This window comes from Anabas testudineus, chromosome 17, assembly GCF_900324465.2.
Source record: "Anabas testudineus chromosome 17, fAnaTes1.2, whole genome shotgun sequence".
Lineage (NCBI taxonomy): Eukaryota > Metazoa > Chordata > Actinopteri > Anabantiformes > Anabantidae > Anabas > Anabas testudineus.
In genome coordinates, this window is record NC_046626.1 from 5,521,283 (window position 1) to 5,541,005 (window position 19,723).

General features: G+C 42.6%; 1 protein-coding gene across 5 annotated transcripts; it reads left to right on the forward strand.

The window, feature by feature from the left end:
• The first annotated feature begins 1,064 nt into the window (after positions 1 to 1,064).
• chd8 (chromodomain helicase DNA binding protein 8) lies at positions 1,065 to 18,815 on the forward strand. Of its 5 annotated transcripts, XM_026373888.1 has the most exons (40): positions 1,065 to 1,164; positions 2,314 to 3,116; positions 3,198 to 3,434; positions 3,618 to 3,944; positions 4,677 to 4,790; positions 4,924 to 5,417; positions 5,550 to 5,661; positions 6,060 to 6,266; positions 6,437 to 6,505; positions 6,591 to 6,646; positions 6,739 to 6,856; positions 6,960 to 7,043; positions 7,215 to 7,352; positions 7,969 to 8,090; positions 8,314 to 8,557; positions 8,652 to 8,828; positions 9,083 to 9,226; positions 9,342 to 9,440; positions 9,550 to 9,709; positions 10,138 to 10,348; positions 10,522 to 10,717; positions 10,868 to 11,038; positions 11,196 to 11,486; positions 11,655 to 11,875; positions 11,977 to 12,179; positions 12,324 to 12,480; positions 12,580 to 12,669; positions 12,768 to 12,871; positions 13,002 to 13,125; positions 13,290 to 13,362; positions 13,496 to 13,767; positions 13,899 to 14,131; positions 14,481 to 15,122; positions 15,205 to 15,311; positions 15,422 to 15,643; positions 15,778 to 15,870; positions 15,957 to 16,070; positions 16,254 to 16,355; positions 17,235 to 17,339; positions 17,684 to 18,049. In XM_026373888.1, exons 2-40 carry the CDS (start codon positions 2,415 to 2,417, stop codon positions 18,047 to 18,049), a joined length of 7,701 nt encoding a protein of 2,566 aa, XP_026229673.1. In that variant the 5' UTR covers positions 1,065 to 1,164; positions 2,314 to 2,414. The 5 variants fall into 5 exon arrangements, with proteins under 5 accessions (XP_026229673.1, XP_026229672.1, XP_026229668.1 ...); XM_026373887.1 differs by having other exon boundaries at positions 2,314 to 3,434; positions 6,063 to 6,266; positions 17,684 to 18,815; XM_026373883.1 differs by having other exon boundaries at positions 2,314 to 3,434.
• Positions 18,816 to 19,723: the final 908 nt, after the last annotated feature.

Consider the following 19,723-nt stretch of genomic DNA (forward strand, 5'->3'; position numbering starts at 1 on the left):
TTTTAAGATTTTAGAATGGATAAGTAAGTATTGCTGAAAATGGAGATCCCTGACTTTAATTCATGGTGTCACATTAATGCACGGAGTGTAGAAGCTTTGGTGGCATTATCTAGGAGACTTTGTGAATATACTGTACGCTTTGCTGCCCATAATTACCTTAGTTCCTGTGCAGAAAAGGAGCCCTTATCTTCCAGTTTGCTTTTTTTGTGCGCGTGTGGTTATGTTCACAATTGTTCTATGTTTGGAAATTAGCTCCACTAAACCCATTTGACATGATAGAGCCTATTATCGTGTTCTATTTTTTAGACTTGAATTATTGTGGTGCATACTCCTAAACTGTGTTAAAGCAGACCACACAACAATCTGGGGGTATGCACAATGTAAGTAAGGGTTAGTGTAATCATGTTTAATATAACAACTACAACTCAGCCACAATAGCTATTAATGATGTATTATTGGCACTAGAGGGCGCCACAACCCAAGTTACAGTCACTCCTGGGAGCACAGAAGTCATTACATCGGTAGCTGGAAGAAAGCTGTTAAAAATATCCTAAATGTAATAATAAAATACAAAAATCTGTCAGTGTGCATTGGGTCTGTGTGCATTATTACTTCTACAATATATGAAAACTATATTACAAGATTTTTCCATTCATTTATTTATGTAGGCTGATTCCTGAGCTGTGGCCAATGTAATAAAACGCAGAAACAACTGAGGGTATGTCATTCACAAACAGGCCTGTTGGGATGGGCGCTCCATTAACCCTTTGAGATTTTTTTAAAACACCGCGTATTTCCCCCCCAGTTGGCTCTGAAAGACCCGCGGTTCCCAATAAGAGAATCTACGGCAGTAAAACAGCGATGTTGAAGATCACACTGTCAAATGATCCCAGCTAGGCCGCATTTATTGTTTTCTCACACTAACTATGGCTATCGTCCCACCCAGAAGCGGTCGTACTTATGACCGACAGCGGGTTCAGCCAATGCAATTGGCGTATGCTGCCGGCTCGGAAGAAAAGCGACCAATAGTCGTGGGATAGCATCCGAGGGGTACGCTGTCTACGCTTTCTCTGGCAAGTATGTTAGTTCCTGCTCTTCCCCTGGCCGTTTCCTGTAATCGTACAGTGTTGTGAGACGGAGAAAGCCATGTGTGTCGACGCAAAGGTAAATTTAGCACCCCGAAATTATTACTGTGAGAGTTAGGGCAGTGGATATGATGGTTATTTTCAGGTATTTTGGGCGAAAAATAGACGCAGACCAACTGAAACAGTATTGCGGCCTAACCCGTGTCTGAACGTTGACGGGCAATGGTTATTGTGGCACGTTGCTTTGGTTTGGTCCGGTTTGTTGATGAGATTGAAGGGGTCCGGTAGACTGAGTCGTTAGTAGTAAATTACAGAGAAGCGAACTAACGTGTCCAAACATACCTTACAGTGCGCTCATGAGGTTTAGTGTGTTTTCGGCGTGGACACGCTTTTGTAACAGGCACATATTGGTCGCGATACAAGCTAATGCTAGCCGACGGGTTTGTGAGAAAGACTGCAATACGACCAGAGAGGGAAGCATCCTGTCCCTCCAGCATCACTATCCTCCTCGTCTGACCCCACTTCCAACTGTTCATATTCACTGGATATTCCCTGGGAAGTTTAGCACTGTTATTACTATTGAAACAGCATATTTTTATGCTTTTTCGAAACCCTTTATAGCACATTGCTAATCATTTCTGGACGACGTGGCCACGAGTGAACTTAGATGTTATATACAAACCAAATCCAATCACATATTTAAAATATATTAGTAGTAATTATTTAACTGGCGTATTGTATATAGCATTGATTTTTTTGTAGCTATTCAATTAGTTATTGTGTGTGATGCTAGGTAGCTTGGTAATACCAGTCACAGCTCTCTTAGGAGGGTAAAAATAGGTATGTTGATTATGTTTATCTATGATTTGAGTAAACAATATACATTACTTCTGTTCATTAGGAACCCAACTTAAATAAATTATATTGTGACAGGGATATGCAATAATGGTACAGAAAAGCTAAACTAAAAGTTGAGAAGGAAACATGGACCAGAGGTTACATGATTGCAGTTTGCCACACAGGGACAAACCTGATCTCTGCTCCTTGCTGTTTCCAGACAACTGATGACTTCAAATTTCAACTATTGTTGTGGTTTCAGTGAACTTGTCATGTATATAGGTCTAAAACAGGCTCGTTATTAGTAGTAAGCGGTGCTGCAATTGTTTAACTAATGCCAAAGTCATGAAACTGTGTTTTCTTAACACCAGTGTCTCTTCTCTCTTTCCAGCTGTTTACTTAATAGTTGAGAAGAACTGGATGACGACTGTTTAGCTTACCCGTCTGAGTCTTTTTAACGTTGTGCCCATCTCCCTGTGTGGAGTGGGCAAGATGGCAGATCCCATCATGGACCTCTTTGAGGACACGCCCCTGTTTAACCTGGACGCCCTACCAGATGACTCCTTCTCTCAGGGCTCCTCAGACCCTGTGGAGGAGGCCCTCAAACTGGCATTGGGCCAGGTGGACCCACCAGCTGAGCCGGAACCCACTCCCGAGCTCGCAGTTGATGCAGGCCTCTGTGTTCCAGTAGCAGCCCCCTCCATCTCAGACCCTGCCATTCAGGTCCTCACACAGCAGTCGGTTCCAGTTGCGACTGCTCAGACTATTTCCATAGCTGCAGCTTCCACTGTAGCCACAGTTCCTGTTGATACAGTACCTCAGATCCAAACCACCATACCGATTGCCAGCAACACCAGCGGGGCCACCAGTAGCACTGTCCTGCTAAGCTCACCTCTGAGTGTTTCCCACGCCCCGACCTCCACCACAACCACAACACCACAGCTTACACAGATAACTCACCAGCTCACTCCCCAGCAGTTGGCTGCCATCACACAGCAGGCCGGTGGTAAAATTGTCATTCTCAAAGGACCCCAGGGTCAGGCCCAGGTCCTGCAAACTGTATCAGGAGCTGCAGGCCAGACTGGTGGAAAGGTTATCCGTGTGTTGTCTGGCACTCCTCTCAAACCTGGCATGTCTATACTGCAGGGGGGAACAGTCTTGAACCAGGCGAGCCCAGGACAAGCTCAAGTCAAGGTGGGTGCTGCAGGGGTGCAGAGGTTGCTACAGTCTCCCAATGGGCCAGTGAAACAGGTGCTGCTCACTTCTGTACCACAGCAGGTTCAGCAGACACAAGGCCAGCCGGTTCAGGTGCAAATCCCAGCCCAAGCACAAATTTCTCAAGGCCAGACTCAAGTCCAAGTCCAGCCACAAGCCCACGCTCCCCAGATTCAGGTGCAGCCCCAAGGGCAAGCTGCTCAGATCCAGATCCAGCCGCAAGGTCAAGCAGCTCAGATCCAGGTGCAGGCTCAGGGCCAGGTGCAGCTTCAGCCAGCCATGCAGGCTCAGACGCAGGTAAGTACCACTTATTCAAACTCCATGTACAACAAGCTTTCAACCTGACAGCTGCTCTGCAGAAGGTGATGCTGGGTGGTTAATTGGTTGGTTTCAGGGTCAGTGCTGAGTTTCACAAGGTGTATATTAAGGTCAATGTTTTCCTCACTGTCAAAATGAGTCTTTCTCTATATCTAATTCTAGGGCGGTGAAGCAAAGCGGATCACCCTGGTTCTCCAGCAGCCCACTCAGGGTGGCACTGCCACATCAGCGGGTCAAGCTGTTACAGCCCAGCAGCAAGTCACACAGGTTCAGCAGGTTCAGACAGCTCAGGGGGTACAACAGCCGCAGCCGCAGGCTCCTGCAAGACTAGTGCTGGGTCAGCTTCCTGGTGGCAAACTGGTGCTGCAGGGAAGCCAGCTAGCTGCGCTGACCCAAGCTCGAGCTGCAGGCCAGGCTGGAGGGCAGCCCAAAGTCCTCACTATTCAACTGCAGGTGCAGCAGCAGCCTAACCAGCAGGGAGGAGTTAAGGTAAGAAAGAAAGAGGCGTTGTTGAATCTTTGTTTAACAGTACATCCTATCACCTGTATTCTTTTCATTCTTTCTTGTGGCCAATTAATTTTACCTATTAGGTTCTGTTTTGTGAAGAGGTTCTTTCGCGAGATGGCCAGCTATTCTCTACTGGTAAAAAAGTGAAAGAAAGACTTGAATGTGTTGAATGTTACTGACATTAATAGAAACAGAAGTTTCCATCTGGTTGTATGAAGTTGAGTTGTTAACCATTCCCCAGATGTAAACTGTTGAAAATATTACATTTTGAAATCTTACCCTCTGTAACATGTTTGTTTGGTCAGATGTCTTCATCTCTCACAACAGAGTAGCAAAATGTCACAAATGTTTTAGTCCGATAACTTTTGTAATGAGGTAAAGCAGTTGGTTCCGCCTGGTTCAGAAATGGATACTCAAAATTCGTGTGTACATATGTAGGAGAAATTGGAGAATAATGAAAATCACCACGCAGGCCTTGCTAATTAGAATCTATTGGACATGTTTACTAGCCATATAAAGACATTTTTTGTATAACTCTTTATATTGACACATTGTAGCTATTTAGATGCAAACTTTACAATAATTTTAAGATAAAGACATTATTCATATCAGTCTCCATGTGTCCTTGTTAAATAATATTTAATAGTGTATCTAGTGGTATAGTCAGATTCATTATTCATGTGGATAATGTTTTGTGTCCTAACATTCTCACAGTACCAGCTAGTTTCAGGAGCAGGAAATACTGGCAGTCCACAGGTGTTGCAGATATCCCAGGGCCAAGGAGGCCAAAGAGTTGCAGTGCCGCTCAAAATGCTTCTGCAGCCACAGGTACATTACAATCAATGAATATATTTTTTATTATCCATCTATATCTTTTTTTGGGGTCATTAGAGATTTCTTGTGAAATGTTGAAAGGAATTCTAATTGTTTGATGCACTCTTAAACATTATTCTGCAAACAGACAAGCTCAGCATCCTCAGCTGGTGGCACTGTCTCTGTGGTGAAGGTCATCAACTCATCGACTGCAGGCCCCTCCACTACCACCACTACTCCATCCCAGGCCATCCGCATCACCAAGGCCTCTGGTGAGCCTTCCTCTGTCCGACGAGTAGAGATCCTGTGCAAGCAAGAGAAGGCGAACCGTATTGTGGCTGAAGCTATAGCCCGGGCTAAAGCACGGGGTGAGAAGAACCTGCCCAGAGTCTTAAATCAGGACGAGCTTCCAACCACACAGAGCTCTCCTGAGTCGGCAGGCACAGTGACTGTGGTGTCTGCAAATAAGAAAAAGACCAGTGGTGGAGGGAGCAAGAAGAAGAGTCCTGTCACTGGAGGAACAATGCCGAAAACCACTGGAGGGGCCGACAAAAAGAGCAAAGTGAAGACACCAACTGGAGTAGCCGGAGGAACAGTGATACCTGGGACTGGGAACAAGAGCAAAAGCAAAACTAAGACAAAGTAAGCATATATATTTTGAGAGTATGTGAGAATGTTATTAATGTAAGTTATTGGAGATAGAGAGAGATTTATTTGTTTCAGTCTTTTGCTATGTACTTTATCTGTCTTTGTGTTTCCCCCACTCTCCTGCAGCACTATTACTCTAGTGGGAGCCAAAAAAAGAAAGAGAAATATGTCTTCAGACCACTCTGATGGGGAGTTGAGTCCTGCCTCTCCTGCTGCTCTGGAGGATGAGATGATTATGGTACCAAACCTAACATGGTCACGCAGTTTGCCCAGAATTGTGATATTATAGTTAACAGTTGTCTACACATGATGAAAACAGACACAATGTTACCTTCACTTTGGCAGGAGTAATGCTCCTGAAGAACAAGCAAAATGCAACCTGTTAAGCAGCTTCTGTGCAAAGTGAGATTTATTAAAAAGAAATACATGCCTGTTTTATCAGACATGCATGAAACAGACACCTCCTTTACAGACACAGACATCAGAAAAACTGCACTTGGTTAAAGTGAAACATCTAATTGTGTCTGCTTATCTCATTGTATGTGAAGAGTGCAAAGTTTTAAGTAGGTCTGCTTGAACATTAACTGAGAAGATTTTCATCGACCAGTGAATTTACAGCAATTTTTCTCTGCCCAGAAGAGGCGTTCCAATCGTGTGGTAAAGAGAAAGAAGTACACAGAGGACCTGGATATCAAGATAACAGATGATGAAGATGAGCAGGAAGATGTAGATGTTACTACAACGGCAGCAGCTGTAGCCTCCATCAGTGGTGGGACAGCAGCGCAGCTTAAACAGGAACTGGAGCTGGATGGTGACGGACTGCCCAGCATGCAGTTTTTTGTGGTTAGTGTCGAAATATAGTAAAATCTTGTAACAAAGTTAAGGGCTCGCAAAAGTACTTGAATGAGGTGGTTATTGTTTACAACAGGTTGTTTGGTGATATGTGATAAAATGTATTTTTACAGTGTTGGAATCTTATTGTCTGTTTTAAATTTTTTTTTTTTTTTTTACAGGAAAACCCAAGTGAGGAAGATGCTGCCATTGTAGATAAAGTACTATCTATGAGGATAACCAAGAAAGAAGTATGTTTTAATACATTTTGTCTAGCAGTTTAAAATATGTATATATATGTAAATCATATACTAAAAACCTGTTCTTCTCTTAAAGGTGTCCCAGGGCCAGTACACTAATATTGAGGAGTTCTTTGTAAAATACAAGAACTAGTAAGTACCTCAGTAAATAACTTTAACCATGGCATCATATTGATATATTAAAGAGTCATCCAAATGAATAAAACCGAATTTGTTCTCCTCAGTTCTTACCTGCACTGTGAGTGGGCCACGTTGGAGCAGCTGGAGAAGGATAAGAGGATCCATCAAAAGATTAAGAGGTTCAAGACAAAACACGCGCAGATGAGACACATCTTCCAGGAGGTGAGAAACATGCTGAAACCTCTTATTTTAAGGTGTAGTTTAGCAGCTTGCAATATAAATGTGTACATATTTCTGCTGTCTCTGACCGTGTGGTTCTCTTCAGGAAGAGGAGCCTTTTAACCCAGACTATGTGGAGGTGGACAGGATCCTGGATGTATCTCATAGTGTGGACAAGGACAATGGCGAGGTGAGAGATGAGACCTGGTCCAGAAATCACCTTTACGGCTGAACAAAAAAGATCAGCTGTTCCTCTCTGGATTATGTAGTCAAACTGTTATATTTTGTTTCCATCTTCTTTTCTTTTTTAAGCATCATTTTCACAATAGTTATATATGTGCTTTTAATGTTTTTTTTCTAGCCCGTTATCTACTACTTGGTAAAGTGGTGCTCTCTGCCTTATGAAGACGCCACTTGGGAGCTGAAGGAGGATGTGGACGAGGGCAAAGTTGAAGAGTTTGGCAAAATCCAAAACCGACAACCTCGCTTGAAGAGAGTGGTGAGGCCTCACATAGTCAGAATCTGTTTTAAATGTACATTAAGACCTTAAGTAGGAAATAAATACAGGGTGCTACAATTATAATGGAAAAGTTTTTTTGAATAAGCAGTTTATTATAGTATCGACTTCTATTTTAACCAAAGCCAATGGTTTGACTTGGTTTTAAGTAGCTGCATTCTCCCAGAAAGATAAGAGGGACATGAGCCATGTGACCACAGTGTTTCCTGTTCACATGTAGCTGTGCCATCTCCTTCACTGTCACAGTTCATCATATTGTTTTTATGATCTGTCCAACAGGAGCGAAATGCAGTCAAAACTACGAGATGCGGTGGTCAGAGACAACTTCATTAATGTCACGAAAACTCTTCCATTTGAACAGATAACTTTGTCAAAATTTGTAGATGTAATTTTTGTTTTTCTCATGCTCTTATGCTCTCCTGTTTGCCATGTCAGACAGGCTTTGCTTTATCCATTCTAAAATAAATCCACAATACAATGGCACTATAAAGGCAGTGAAAGGTGTAGAGGTCTGAATACTGCCTGAAGCCACTATGTCACAACAGTGGAAGAATTGGGCCTTCTATTGTTTTAATTAATTTTCTTTCTCTCTCCTCAGTCCCGACCTCCAGCCAGTTCATGGAAGAAGTTGGACGAGACCAGAGAGTACAAGAATGGCAACATCCTCAGAGAGTACCAGCTGGAAGGAGTCAACTGGCTGCTCTTCAACTGGTACAACAGGTATTTATCACAGTGCAAACTACCTTTGCCACCACATGAAGTATGCATTGTGTCTTCTAACTGAACTAACTGAACAAGTGAACTATCTTGACTCAAGAAGAATGTTTTCAGAACCTAAAGCAAGTACCAATGCCATTAAATAGTACATACATTATGATTTGTTAATTGCTTCTTCAATACCCCAGTACTTCTATATTCACACTCCCTGTTACTTGTTTCTCAGGCAGAACTGTATCCTGGCAGATGAGATGGGTCTAGGAAAGACCATCCAGTCCATTGCTCTGCTGTCAGAGGTATATGCAGCAGGCGTCCAGGGCCCCTTTTTGGTCATTGCTCCCCTATCCACCATCACCAACTGGGAGAGAGAGTTTTCCACATGGACCAACATGAACGCCATAGTTTACCATGGCAGCCTGGCTAGCCGACAGATGATCCAGCAGTATGAAATGTACTGCAAGGATGAGAAGGTGGATTTAGTATTTATTTATTTACGATTACGATAGGTGATGATTAATTTTTCTAATCTCAAACATATCTAAATAATTGCCATTCTGTGTACAGGAGCATTTAATCCCGGGTGCATACAAGTTTGACGCCCTCATCACAACCTTTGAGATGATTTTGTCTGACTGCCCTGAGCTTAGGGAGATCTCCTGGCGTTGTGTGATCATTGATGAGGCTCATCGCCTCAAGAATCGTAACTGCAAGCTGTTAGACAGCTTGAAGATGCTGGATCTGGTGAGTGGACTACGGATGTTATGTCACAGCTGCTTTCTAGCTATAGTTAAAAAAGACTACAATGTTTTTACCATTCACTTCAAAAATGTTATGACTTCATTTTAACTTTTTCTTATGTTATTTTCCACTTCCTCTTCTTTCCTGTTTCCTGTATATTGTCTCCTTCTTTTATTGTTATATTTTTCTATACCACCTCTCTACTCATCTTTCACTTCCTCTCTACCTTTTTGCATGTGTTCTGTGGTTTCTCCCAGGAACACAAAGTGTTGTTGACTGGCACACCTCTGCAGAACACTGTGGAGGAACTCTTTAGTCTTCTTCATTTCCTGGAGCCTGCTCAGTTCCCCTCTGAGACTGAATTCCTCAGAGACTTTGGAGACCTTAAAACAGAGGAACAGGTGTGACACTTACCCATCTCATCATTATTCAGCATTGGTTTCACATGTACACGACTACATGTGGAACTAGTAATGTTCAGCAACATTAAGCAAGTGCTTTGTTTGGGACCCTCAGGTTCAGAAGCTGCAGGCCATCTTGAAACCCATGATGTTACGAAGGCTCAAGGAAGATGTTGAGAAGAACCTGGCACCCAAACAGGAGACTATCATCGAGGTTAGTTTAAATGATGTCACTTCTGTATGAACTCAGAAATCCCACAATAAAGAAACAGTAAAATCACAAGAATATCCTATGTTGAATTTAAAAATCTGTTTCTTCTCAGGTTGAGCTGACGGACATCCAGAAGAAGTACTACCGAGCCATCCTGGAAAGGAACTTCAGTTTCCTTAGTTTAGGGGCAAATAGTAACAGTAATGTCCCCAACCTACTCAACACTATGATGGAGCTACGAAAGTGCTGTAACCACCCCTACCTCATCAATGGTATTGATCACAATTACATCACAGTATTACTTTAGCCAGCTGGAATCCGTGTTAAACTTTAAGTTTATCCTCTTTATTGACATTGACTATGATTACTGACAATGGGATGAGGTTGTACTGAGCGTAAAATAAATAAAATGTTAAGACTTATTTTTAAATTAGACATTTAAAAAGTGTTTATTTTTGTACTAATGTGCAAAGTACATTTCAGATACCTCATCATAACTGTTTCTCATTTAGCAACAGTAGACCATTAAGCTGAACTGTTAATACAGTTGTGTGATTTATATATTTTTATATTATATTATAAAATGATGAGGCATTTAATTAGTAAATATGCGTCATGAGACGTACAGGCTGTAGAGTAGATCGGTGCAGTTCAGCTTGTGAAAAGCTAGCAGTGGGTAATAATGGTCTGTCTTTTCTAGGTGCGGAGGAGAAGATCGTGGCAGAGCTGCGGCAGGTGTATGACCCACTGGCCCCTGACTTCCATTTGCAGGCCCTGATACGGTCGGCCGGCAAACTGGTGCTGCTGGATAAGCTGCTGCCTCGCCTCAAAGCTGGTGGCCACAAAGTGCTCATCTTCTCACAGATGGTGCGCTGCTTAGATATTCTCGAGGACTACCTCATCAACAAGAGGTATGAGGGTCAAGGTGTATTTTAATATGTTAATGTCACAGTGTAGTCTGAGTATATGTGGTTATCTGTCAAAGGCAAGTGTGGTGTATTACTCATAAAATCTAAGCAAAAACTCATTACATTGCCTTAATAATTATTGTGTTGTCTGTGTATAATTTATTTATTTTCAACAGATACCTTTATGAGCGAATTGATGGCCGAGTGCGTGGAAACTTACGACAGGCTGCCATTGATCGCTTTAGCAAGCCTGACTCGGACCGCTTTGTCTTCCTGCTATGTACACGTGCTGGCGGCCTTGGTATTAACCTCACAGCTGCTGACACATGTGTAATATTTGACTCTGACTGGAATCCTCAAAATGACTTGCAGGTACAGGACTGTGTGATGCTATCTGGTATAAAGCTCTGTTCAGCAAGACTATAAGAAATTCATTAAGACATTTTATTTTATATTGACATTACATTAAAGTCAAAACATCTGCATACAACACTCTAGTGACCTTTTTTTCCCCTATTCCAGGCCCAAGCACGGTGTCATCGTATTGGCCAGTCTAAGGCAGTCAAGGTCTACCGTCTGATCACCAGGAACTCCTATGAGAGGGAGATGCTGGATAAAGCAAGTCTAAAGCTTGGCCTGGACCGTGCTGTTTTGCAGAGCATGAGTGGCAACAAAGACAGTAATGTCAATGGGGTAAGAAAACCTACGCAGCATGAACACACACTGCTTGGGTTATTTTTAGGTTGGTCACTTATATTGCTTTGGTCAGTTGTATATATTGTATTACATTATTCTGTTTCCTAAATCAGTTCGGACAGTTTGTATGAATTAGTTTCTGTGTCTTGAAAAGATCCAGCAATTCTCCAAGAAGGAGATTGAAGACCTGCTGAGGAAGGGAGCCTACGCTGCCATCATGGATGAAAATGATGAGGGTAGTCGATTCTGTGAGGAGGACATCGATCAGATCCTTCAGCGAAGAGCAACCACCATCACCATAGAGAGTGAGGGCAAGGGTTCTACGTTTTCAAAAGCCAGCTTTGTCGCCTCTGAGAACCGCAATGACATTGCTCTCGATGACCCTGAATTCTGGCAGAAATGGGCCAAGAAAGCTGACATAGACATGGACTCCATCAATCGGAAGGTAAACCTGATGTATTTTTGTGTAGAACTAATTTACAGTCAGGAAGTGCATGACACGTTTGGCAGCACATCTTTTTAAGGTAACATTTTCCTAATGTATAATCTATTTGCATAACTCTGGTGTGTTACATGGAATAACATGAAATTAATAAAACTGTCTTCTCCACAGAACACTCTTGTAATTGACACTCCCAGAGTACGTAAGCAGACACGTCAGTACTCCAGCTTACGAGGTGAAGGGGGGGACCTGTCAGATCTAGACAGTGACGATGAGTATCCACCTGCCAATTCAAGACAGTCCCGTGCCTCCCGACGCTCAGACCGCCACAGTGGAGGGGGTTATGGCCGCACAGATTGTTTCCGGGTGGAGAAACACCTGCTTGTCTACGGGTATGTAGACTTTATGTACAACTTTTATGTACCATACAAACTTTTTAAGGATTTTCTTTATCATTCTTCTGTGTCTTCACATGTTCTTACTCAATTTCTAGTTGGGGTCGTTGGAGAGACATCCTGTCTCACGCCAGATGTAAGCGCCGCCTCAGTGAACGTGACGTGGAGACAATTTGTCGTGTCATCCTGGTCTTTTGTCTGCTTCACTACCGTGGAGATGAGAACATCAAGAGTTTTATCTGGGAGCTCATCACACCACCAGAGAACGGGCGTGAACCCCAAACATTACTCAACCACTCTGGTAAGGAGCTGCACGCAGAGAAGACATTTTTCAAACTAAAACGGGATGAATGAGAGTTTGTAAAAAAAAAAAAAAAGATTTAGCATTTTTGACAAGTCTGTAGATGGACTTTGTATACATTTTTATTTACTTTTCTCCACCCAGGTCTGTCAATTCCTGTTCCGAGAGGCAGGAAGGGTAAGAGGGTAAAGGCCCAGAGTACATTTGATGTTCAGAAGGTGGAGTGGATCCGCAAGTACAACCCTGACACCCTGCTGCTGGATGACAGCTACCGCAAACACCTCAAGCACCAGTGCAACAAGTCAGTGAAACCCACTACTCTACGTTGACGCTTGTGTATGCACATATATGTGGATTGTCGTGCATGTTCAACATTTAAACATCTTTTCTTCCACCTCAGGGTGTTGCTGAGAGTGCGTATGCTCTACTACCTGAAACAGGAAGTGATTGGCGAACATGCGGACTCTGTCTTGAAAGGGGCTGACATTAGGTATCTAATACAGCTGTCAAGCCAAGCACATTCAAAACACATGTGTTTACTTTCAAGTTCACACTGAAACACAGTCAAATATATGCAACTTTTTTCAGGGATCTTGATATTTGGATGCCTGAGATGGAACAGCAGGAGGTTCCAGCAGGATGGTGGGACGCTGAAGCAGACCGCTCACTGCTTGCTGGTGTATTCAAACATGGTAATTCTCTTTTGGTTTTTGAGTTAGAGGTTCAGTTGTTTGTAGTTTTCTTCCTTCAGATCTGGAATATATTAGTTTCTTGTTTTGTTTTGTTTTGTTGTGATAACCTTGACTCTATCTTTATTACTAGGATATGAGATGTATACCACCATGCGTGCTGATCCCTGCCTCTGCTTCCTGGAGAGAGCTGGTCGCCCTGATGATAAGGCCATTGATGCCGAGCAGCACACTGGTGATGCTGAGCTGGGTGATGAGTGAGTGACGTCAACTTTTTCAATCATAACTTATTTTGAGTTTATGACTACTTTAATGCAGCTTTTTGAAACATATTTGACACACACTAGCCAGGAAAGTCCCTTTACTGGACACACGTCTGCCTCTTTTTGTTTATCTGTGCCTTTTTATTTACACTCTGCAGAGTTGACTATGACAAGTACTCAGAGGACCCAGAGTTCAAGCCTGCATCAAGACACAAGGATCTTTTTGAAGAGGTACGAATCAGAGTCAGCGCACTAAAACATTTTTTTGCAGTTGTTTATATGAATACTGTGGAGCTAAGCAGAAATATGAAACAACTTAATAATGTATCTCGTATGTATGTTTATTATTCATTTTGTTCTCCAGCCTGACTCCATGAATGTGGATGATGAGATTTCTGTCGAAGACAAGTCAGGACCAGTGGTTACAGAAAGCTTATCAAGCCAAAGCGGTGCGTGCGACTGGCCCTCCAGCTCATCACTTACAGCACGGTTGCGGCGGCTGATAACAGCTTACCAGCGCAGCTATAGACAGGAGCAGCTGAAGATTGAAGCTGAGGCAAAGGGTGACCGCAGGCGCAGACGGTGTGAACAGGCCAGCAAACTGAAGGAGATCGCCAGACAGGAGCGCCAGCAGAGGTACACTAGTATTCTAGCGTGTTCTGCAAAGATTCTGTGCTCACACTGCAGAAAACATGAAAAAAACATCAGCATACAGTATACTACTTAAGTGTTCACTTAATCACAGTTGACCTCTGTCCTTCAACTAGGTGGACACGTAGAGAGGAGTGTGACTTCTACCGTGTTGTATCAACTTTTGGTGTTGAAACGATGAAAAAGGAACCAGGTCTTCCTGAGGGGGGCGACGGCGATTTTGACTGGACCCGCTTCCGCACTTTTGCTCGTCTGGATAAAAAAACTGACGAGAGTCTTAGTCGATACTTCCGCTCATTTGTTGCCATGTGCCGGAGGGTGTGCCACCTGCGGCCAGGCCGTAGTGACGGTAACTACTACTTAATATATAATATAAGATACACATACTGTAACATGCCTATTGCTTGTGAAGGTTCACAGTCCTGCAAGTGTTTCAATGGGAATGACTGAGTTTTTGTTTGAGATATAACCAACAATCAGACAAAACTCCCTGTTAAAAAAAAAAAAAAAAAAAAAAAAAAACTTGATACTGATACTACAATACTGACAACAAACTGTTGTCTCATCAGTTTGAGTTTGGAGAACCCCAGGATGTTTTGTTGTGAGATGTTTGTGCAGAGTAATTGTGCTGCTGTGATAACATCAGGCTTTTAACAAAGCACCATTTAATTTTAAATGTCTTTTACTTTGTTACTCAGATCCATCAGAGCTTTCACAGACTGTAGCCCCCATCACAGAAGAGCGTGCCTCTCGTACCCTTTACCGTATTAGCCTCTTGCGTCGCCTCCGTGAGCGAGTCCTGCCCCACCCCTCCCTTGAAGAGCGTCTGCCAATGGCTCCACCCAGTTCTGAGCTGCCGGCTTGGTGGAGTATTCCAAACCACGATCGTCAGCTGATGCTGGGTGCTGCCCTGCACGGTGTCAGCCGCACTGAACTCTCCATTTTTGCAGACCCACAGTTTACTTTCAGTCAGGCACGTGAAGAATTCATCCAAAACCAGCAGGCCCCACCACCTCCACCTCCACCACAAGCCCCACCCATCGTGCCTCTCAGCCAACCCAAGATTGAGAAGGTGGTTGGAGTGAAGGAGGAGGAAGCTGATGATGATGCCCAGCTGTTTGGAGGTGGAATCAGTACTGACCTGCAGAGTACACCTTTAACTCACCATGATGGCAAAGTGCAAGGGCAGGGCTGGAGCTTCAAGAGGAGCAGGGGGAGGGCAGGAAGGAAAGGAGAAGGAGGGTCTGATTCAGACTCAGATTCTGATTCGGGCTCATCGTCCTCTGAGCGGTCAGGCAGCAGCGATGACAGCGGAGAGAGTGAGGAAGAGGTTGAAAGAGGTACTTGGTTAGATGAAGAAAGAAATATGGAATGCTGCACTATAAAACAACCAAATTAATTAGTTTCTGTTTTTAATCTCAGCAGGTATGAAGGTGTGTGATGTGGATGAAGACAATAGTTTACTCTCTATGACTCCTTCTCAGGATGGCATTCCACCACCTGATCCCCTCAGAGTTGACTGGCCCAAGGTAACTAATTTGTAGTTACATTATAAATGACTTTATGAATTCCAAAGCATTTCTCTTGAAGGAATAAACCAATCTTATTTTGCTGTTATGAATTACCTGCTTTTTCTCAGGACCGTGTGTTGATCAACCGTCTGGACAGTTTGTGTACGCTGGTTCTTACGGGTCAGTGGCCCTCAGGGCGGCGCTATGTGTCTGAGGCTCAGCTTAACCAGAGCTCTGACCTGGTAGGAGACAAGATGGGCTTTCCAAGGATGATCCGCAAGCCCACAGGGATGTCTGGTGGGCCTGGGGGAGATGGAGAGGATGGAGAGTTCACTGTTAAACTCCTTAAGGTGAAAATTCTTCCATTAATGTCAGTTTAATATTAATATCAGTTTATTTGTTTGAATTTGAGATTTAAGTGCATTAACAATTAATCAACTGTGGTTTGGAGTTCATTTTTTAAATTTGACTCTCACCCTACCAGGAGGAAGGATTGAAGCTGACCTTCTCTAAGCAGGCCCTGTTGCCCAATGGATCAGGGGGAGAGAGTAGCCGCAAGAGGCACAAGGACCAAGAGGTACTTTTATAACACTAGCAGAGTCAGATACAAAAACAAAACTGCTTTGCATTCAGTTTGGTAATGTTTTTCTGTTTCTCTTTTAGTTGTCTGACCCAGATGGACTCAATGATTCACTGGAGCGCACTCCTCGGCGCAGGGACCCTCCCACCTGGTTGAAAGAGAATCCAGATTATGAGGTGGAGGGGGATATGCTCGAGGTAAATTCATGACAAATGTCAGTTGTGAAGTAGGTTTAATTCATTCAGTGCTCTGGATCCAAGTCAGAACTTACGGGTTTCGAGTTGAAGGGAAACAAGATGTCAGTTATTAAACTATATTAACTATTAATATAAACTTCTACATAGTTTATATTAATTTTTTATTTTTTATTTTTCTCACAGCTTCTTGTAAATAGGAGCAAGAGGAAGAGGAGGAGGAGGGCAGATAAAGCCCTGACGGGCAGTGAGAAGGTGAAACTCATAAACATAAGGACTGGAAAAAAGGTGAGACACAATTCATACAATGGACCAGTTTGTGAGAGATGTCATTAGTGAGATGGGTCATCAGAGGTTGAAAACTACCCAAAATGCACAAGGAGCTGAACATGAACAGATGTTTAGTGGCAAAAACGGTTTGATTCACAAAACTAATTAGTGGAACATGTCGATTGTACCAGAAGGAAGCCTGCCTTCTCGAGTTAGCGCTTAGCTCCAGAGATCTGATCAGAGCTGGATTGTGTGAAGGCTGTATGTTATTTTAAACTGAAAATGTAGTGATAAACTACAGTTTTAAGGTCAGTTTGCTACATTGTTTCTTTGTTTTTAGGCTATAAGACTTGACCTGTGTTTACTTTCTGTTTGAGAAAAATAAACGGGCATCTAGAATTTTATTTCATGATCCTTCTGTGACTGATGAGAAATACTGATTAAAGCCTGTATTGACATCCCGTCCTTCATTAGTGATCTTCTGTCTGATAACACTCCAGTCATATCAGTAATCTCTAATATAAGTTTTTACAATAAGATAAGCACATCTGTGCTTTATCCAGTGAGCAGGATATTCACACACTTTAATTTTGCGATTTTTCAACACATGGGGAAAATAAAACACATCAGCTCTCTCCACCAGCAGGAATGAATTTTTATGTGTGCAAGCTGTGCTGTTCCGTTTAACTTGACCTGTCAGTTGTTTTTGAACACAGATCATTTCTCGCTGCCTGTGGAGTTCCACTTGTTTATAGTGTTGTTTCCATTTCTTACTGAAGCATGTGTTATGTTAGCTGCCAGAGTTGACACGTGTGTGAAAGGTACTGTGGAGATGGGGAGTGTAGCATCCGCCAGTACACACAGTTCATGTAAACATGTTTGTCCTCTGATCCCCAGGTTGGAGCAGCTTTCTGTCCGATGCTACAAGACCTGAGGGAGCATCTGCAAGAGAATGTTGATCACGCCGTAGCACCCGAGTGGTCTGAAGCCGTTCGTAACTCTGTAAGTAATTAAGAAAATGGACCTATTGCTACTTGGAAAAGCACATTTACTTTTCATTTGATTACTGTTTGATCTCCCATTTAGTGAAGAGAACTCTTTGAAATGTAATTTAAACCAAGCGTAGTTGTGATTTGCTGGATGGACCTTTCCAAATGGATTGTATTAAGATACATAATTGGCTCTTCTGCTGTAATGTTTTAATTTGGCTGTTGAGGGCTGTGGAACTATGGTTACTCATGACTGTGGTCCATTAACTGTGTCAGATAAGGGATGTGAAAACATTGTGCTCTTTTTTTTTTTTTTTTTTTTTTTAATGTTTCTAATCACAGTTACTCCTTTCACAGGGCTTCCTGCCCGAGACTTTCTTTCACCGACTGCTGACCGAGCACTCTGAGATCCCCAAGAAAAGTCGAAGGCGCCATCATCATCACTACCACCACCATCACCACACTCCAGAGTCCCCCCCAGAAGACCCCACGCTGGACGGAGTTGAAGAGGAGACTCTGGTGTCAGATGGAGCCTACATGATGGATGAGGAGGACCTGGAGACCTCGCATCACTTCCTCACCAGTCCAGACTTTGATGTTAAAATGGAGGGCGGTGACAGCCTTTCCCAAGGTGACTATGACAGCTCGGATCAAGGGGCAATATTGGACGATGTCATCATAGCACAGAAGGACTCTGACTCCTCATCAAGCTCAGAGGATTGACTGAACCCCTCTCCTCAACACATCTGACTTGGTCCCCTTCTCAACAGTGAATCATGTTATTCCTCATTGTTTATTTTTACCGTATTATGTATCAGATTATGGATGACTGTTTTTTTCTACTTGTATTCATTTATTTTGTATAGATATTTTTTTCCATGAAAGGAGCAGGTTTGCACCCATCTGTTTTCTTTTTCATCACTGAGAGTTGTGTTCCATCTTTCTCTCTTCAACCCTCCTCTCTAACCTCTGACAACATGGCAAAATGCTGAGCTTTCCTACTCCACGACTCCTCATTCTCCTCCTCTTCATTTAAACGTATAAATTCCCATCACATTCCCAGCCGTGACCAAAAGGGGACCCCTGCTGTACAGATCCCTTTTCTTATCTAAGAACCTCAATGCTGGTCCTATAGTGCTACATGAAACTGGACATGAGCAGAGCCTGGATCCAGATTCCACAGCCCCCCCTCCCTTCTCGTTTGGTCATATCCTGTGTGTCCAGGCGAGCCTATCAACTAATAGGGGATCCAGTTTGTGGATGTACTGTTATCGTTTTCACTCTGTGGGAGGGATGGGGGTTTGAGGGAGGGAGGGAGAGGGAAAGTGGCATATTAGTTACTGAAGCAGTGCTAGGAGGATGGGTGTATTGTACAATGTAGAGCTGGTCAGTTGTGTACAATGGTGCAAAAATGACAGCAATGAGTTACTATTCTTGTTTTATGATCTGACTGTATCTGTGATATGAATAACAGCAATCTACAGTGAAAGCAAGTTTGTGTGTATTATTGTGACTTTCACCAAGAAGCCAGAAGCAGCAATAAGGTTTATTGTTTGTACGCAAGATTGGTTTCATCCATTTCTGAACTGTTAATAGCTGTGTCCCGTTACAGCAGATGATCATGCAAAAGAGCTTAAATTATTCCATTTAATATGAACTACAGTGCTGCAGTGTCCACATACACAGCATTCTTGAGGTATTTACTATAAACCTAATACAAGAACAAATTTATTTAAGTTATTTTTTTATTCCTTTTTATTGATCTTTTGGAAAAGGCATAGCTGACATATGTTATTGGAATATTACACAGTATTTGAAGTTGTATACATTTCTGTTGCTATACTTTTCTTCTGTTAGTGAAGATGTAGAAAATACTATATTAAAAGTGTAAAAAAAAAAAAAAAAGATTTGCAGCTGATACTCGACAAGCTTTTAGTTCATAGAAGGCCACTATTTCAAGGAAAATTAGAAAGTCAGCAACATTGTGAAAGACATGGTGGATTCAGTACTTGAGTTTAATTAAACAATTGTTCAAGTCTGTCTGAAATCAGTAGTCAGCTTCCCACTTGAACACCAACACAGATTTTATTTGATGCCGTCATTCATTCAGAATTCACTTTTTTAAATTACTTTCCAAGAACTGCAGCTCAATGGGAAAAGCTGAAACAGGAATTTTATATAAACAAGATGCTAACTTTGGAAAATATCCACTTGATTTGGTTTGCTTTAGATGCATATTTAAATATATATTTTGGCACAGAACAAAAACTGTGGATTGTCCTCTTTGAGTATTAGTATGTAATTTGAGGAGGTATGATTACTTCTCTAACAATGGAGGCAACTCAGACTTGCTACCTTTTTACATTTTTAAAGCTTTTCAACCACGTACCAGACCAT

Coding starts and splice junctions, on each gene's coding strand:
- chd8 (XM_026373883.1), top strand. CDS start 2,415: ATGGCAGATCCCATCATGGACCTCTTTGAGGACACGCCCCTGTTTAAC. Junction 7,353..7,968: donor AACCTCGCTTGAAGAGAGTG/GTGAGGCCTCAC, acceptor CTCTCTCCTCAG/TCCCGACCTCCAGCCAGTTC. Junction 17,340..17,683: donor CTGAAGCCGTTCGTAACTCT/GTAAGTAATTAA, acceptor CTCCTTTCACAG/GGCTTCCTGCCCGAGACTTT.